General features: G+C 36.5%; 1 protein-coding gene across 1 annotated transcript in view; it reads right to left on the minus strand.

The window, feature by feature from the left end:
- Positions 1-3383: 3383 nt before the first annotated feature.
- The window catches only part of LOC117181236 (chymotrypsin-1-like), a 17624-nt gene continuing 16473 nt past the window's right edge, over positions 3384-4534 (minus strand). The window contains exon 5 of the mRNA XM_033373800.1: positions 3384-3539. Within this exon, the coding sequence (XP_033229691.1) occupies positions 3384-3539 (156 nt within the window). The remainder of the gene's footprint in view (positions 3540-4534) is intronic.

Consider the following 4534-nt stretch of genomic DNA (forward strand, 5'->3'; position numbering starts at 1 on the left):
TGTTCAAATGACAAGGTGCTATCTTGGGCGGCGCAACATGGCAGCTTAAAAATCCTATACTAAGAGTATTGGGAACACCAATGCCCTCTGAAGCAGAGAATATTTCTATTTGGTTCTGTTTAGATGACACCTTGTCATTTGGATACATTGATACAAGGGGCGGTCAAGGCAATGGGAAGTAAGCAGCAATAGATACAGAGATCTAGCGCCGCGTACAAGTGGTCTGTTAACTAGATCGTATGTGCATGTTTCAGTGCACTTATATGTATATATAGTTCTTTCATGTTTCGTTTTATTATAATTAAAGGAAAATGAAAGAATGAAAACAAAATGGGAAGTATATGATACAAAAGACAGAGAAACGACATTTCTTAATGTCTTTGAAATCATATTTCCATAATTTTGTACTAATTCTTTTGTATAGCAATAAGTAAATGAGAATTTGCAAACAGTGTTCAAATTTCAGGGCCAGTACACAATGAGAGTTGTAAACGTCAACATTCCAACGTATATGCGTATTTGACATCATAAGCATGGTGCCATCAACTATCCGAACAGTTTCGCTGAATCGCATTTTTCCTTCTTTGCTGCGACCGCTGCTCACAACGTGCGAATGGCGTAAAATGCGCATATACGTTCGACCGTCGACGCTTACGACTATGATCCAATCCACTGAAGGTCTATCCACGCGCATGTAAGAAAACATGCAGCCAATCAGCAACGATACCAGCTACGCGGCCATGTTGAAGAAGTGGGCGGCAACTTCAAATAGGTGAAATGAACGAATGGAAGTTTATTCAATTTTCTTAAGAATAAAAGTATATGTAAATACAATAATTTTAAGTTAAAATTTAATTCCAAATATAGTTATGAGAAACATATTCTTTATTAATTTATAGAATACTGAAATTCTATAATTTAAACTTCAAATTACGTGAATAAGAAACAAAGCGTAGGAGTGAAAAACTAGATATCCAGCATTTTTACGAAAATCTGTTTATTGCACACAACAGTCTTAAAAAAGTGAACATACATTGTATTAAAAGGACTTAGTTTCATTATCATTAATATTTATTCAAATTATTAATGGTTTATTGGGGGAAAAAATTTTTTTTTAGTAGGCGTTTTAACTAAAAACGGTCTGCCACAGTGCGGCATCTTCATATTTTATTTTGAATTTTTCAGAATACAACAACTTTTTAGGCTGAAATATTTTTTATGCTTCTTCAGCATCCCCATATGTAGGAAGCAAGTTTTCATTTTTGACAAAAATTAAAAAATTTTATATTATATTGACACCAAAAGCCGATTTCGAAACCCTTGGAACTTCTAACCTCAAAATTATGTTCCCATTATAATAATAACACAATATCCAGTCCACACATACAAGCCTCTATATATACACTTAGATACTTTTTTAAACTTTTTTTTTACCTAATATAACAGTGCAACATGCGTACAACACAACTGAATGGCGTGCTAGCGACAGTGTTGAATGGGTCGTCGTCGTCCCGTTCAAATTTAACTTAGCGTCCTCCTGTTGCTATGGTAAACAATACAGCCCCGGAGCTGGTATGCGTAATTATGAAGCAAATGGAACGTTCTTCGGCTAGACCATGAGTGGATAGGATCATGCTTACGACTTCAAAATTCAACCTTCCCTTGCCCCGTTAACCCGCTGTCGACAGCAGCGCGCGTACAGTTGGTCTGAGAACTAAATGTAATCATAATAGTACGCGACCGTCTACTTCCCATTGCGTTGACCGCCCTTGCTTTGATACATACTAGTCGACAGAGCGCTAGCGTGCGCCGTTAAGCGGCCGATCGCCAGACTTGAAGAGCCAGTCCACAATGAGAGTCGTGAATGTCGAGGTTCGAACGTATATGCGTATTTGACGTCATACGCACGTTGTTGCGAACCATATGATCAGTTTTGGCGTTCCGCATTTTCGTTTTCTCGTTGCGACCTTTTGTCATAACGTGCGCATGACGTAAAATACGCATATACGTTCGAACGTCGACGCTTACCACTCTCATTGTAGACCGCTCCTGAAAGAAACTTTCAAAATAGATTTAATGCTTTGACGATGATTCATTATAATAGAAAGGAAATGTTTCTGATTTCAATCGTGTGCAAAACTACGAATCTTGCCGACGTTTCGTGAACATTGCAGTTCACTTATTTGCAGGGCTTACAAGGGCACCTTCAGGTCTGCTACCAGAGGTTTTCTAAGAAAAATCAAGAAGACGCAATTTTGACCCATTTCCGAGAAAAATGCATTTTAAAAATTGCGAAAAAATGGTTATTGAGCTGATGAAAAATTATTTCGAAGCGTCCGTAGATCCCTGATAGAAGGCTTGGCTGATAGCCGGAAGGTTGCGCATTAGATTCCCGCTATCCGGACTTTTTTAATCAAAGAATTTGTTTATTCCATGTTTCAAACTATTTCATATAATTATGCCATTTTATGATTATCTAGACCTGGTCACCAGATTCCAATAGGTGTACGCTTATAGGCGTATCTATAACTGTCAACCTGAAAAGGAGGTACTTCGGTCTATAACCGACCCACCCTGCAGCCCTCTAGCCAATTCTCGAGTGAAGTGGTACGCTGACTCCAAGTCGAGATACCACCTAGGCTTGGTATGACGTGCGGTCCCTATGCAAAACTTTTTGCTCGTTGAAAGTTGCAATACGACCCAGAGCGCAAAGTGTAGCCGAGGTGATAGCGAAGTCAACGCGAAGACGAGGCGTAACCGTGGGCTCTGGCGAGTATTGCAATCACACAAGGAAAAAGTTTCACACAGTTGTCTTGTATACTAAATAAATATTTAGGGAGAATCTCTTGTTTATACTATAATTAATCGATAATAAGAAAGCGAGTAAATCTACTCGCCGTTTCATGAAGCCAAATGGGTTTCCTCACTAAAGACTTACAGGTTCTTCCTAAAGCTTGAAAATTCGCCTGCATTCGATTTCTTTCCGGAAAGTATACGAATTTGTGCTCTAATCTTGTATCCGGGTATGCCATTGCCCAAAGCAGGTATTTGCAATTTACGGGGAACCTTTATAAGGCCCTCTACTAAGTGATGTGACCCTGTAAACCTTTAGTCGACCAGCCAACGTAATTGCCTTACTTGTTATTATATAATAACTCTAAAAAACTATTAAAACCTTCAAATCAACACAGGTTAAAAATAAAATATGTTTTAAGGTGTTTTCGAACAATTTTCAAAATTTTCTATCTCGATTTATTTGCCTGAATGAGGGTAATAATATATCACATGCTTTAAGACTTATATTGTTTAATTGCCATTTTCAACATACAGTAAAATTTGTACTCTTACATAATTTTAAAGAAAAGTGTTAAAAATATCTTTAGTTACCAATCATTGTATTCACTCATACTGTCTTCAATCCAATCAATGTAATTGTACACTCTTGTGTAAACGTCAGGTACGCCACGGGCACACGGTTTTCCAAACGAAACTACACCAACTTGTACTTCGTCGACAACAAGAGGTCCGCCAGAATCGCCCTGTGAAAACATTATGAAGGTTTTCAAATATTTGCCGTATGCATTTTATTATATTGGACATTATTTCGCAAGGGGTCGTTAAAGTATCACGTTAGCATGTTTAGGAGTAGGGTGTCCGCGCGACGTGACTGGTTACTGTATCTTACAAAGGAAGTGAAGGCTTGGTAAAATCATACGTAAAATTTCGTAGCATCTGGAGAATTTAGTTTTTAATCTGGGTGTCACTTCAAGTACAACAATAACACAAGCGTCAAATAATCACATAGGAAAATGAGTCTATTGATCATTAAAAATGTGGCGTTCGTGGCCGAAAGCATTTTTCTATAATGTTCACAGAAAATTCTGTGCAATTTGCGAAATCATCGGTATAATCTGCCAAAAATTCTGCTAAGATTTACGGAGAAAATGTTCCTGTCCTTACCTAGGTCAGTAAATTTGCAATATGTCTGAAAATTCTCTAGAGGTTACAGACAATTTTCTCAGGTACTACAATATGAAAAGGTATGTTTTAAGAACCCTGTAGCATTAACACATTTTTGTTGATTTTCTTCCCTTACGAACAAGTACTATACCATAGGAAATGAAGTACACATATTATTTTTCCTCGAGGACAACATATATCATATAAATATACTTTATTTCCTATACAATACGTTTTTTGTGAGGTATTCCCCATCTATGTTGAAGGATTTTCTGTCTTTTTCGTTCAAAATTTGCTTTCAAAAAAAAGGAAAGGGGTTGGAAAAATCGTATACGATAGAGAGAAGGGCATATTCGAAATTCCTACTAATATTATATGGTGAAGTAAAAAAATTTAACCCCCTATCCCTCAGCAAATATTTTTCTAAAATTTAGAAAACATTTTACCATTTATTGGTAAAACTTTTTTCTGTAATCTATTATCTAAATTTAAGTCTAATCACATAATTATTATTTTTTAGTTACGTTGCCTTATACGTTTTCAAAACATATATTTATATATATAAATATATGTT

Source organism: Belonocnema kinseyi, chromosome 10 (assembly GCF_010883055.1).
Source record: "Belonocnema kinseyi isolate 2016_QV_RU_SX_M_011 chromosome 10, B_treatae_v1, whole genome shotgun sequence".
Lineage (NCBI taxonomy): Eukaryota > Metazoa > Arthropoda > Insecta > Hymenoptera > Cynipidae > Belonocnema > Belonocnema kinseyi.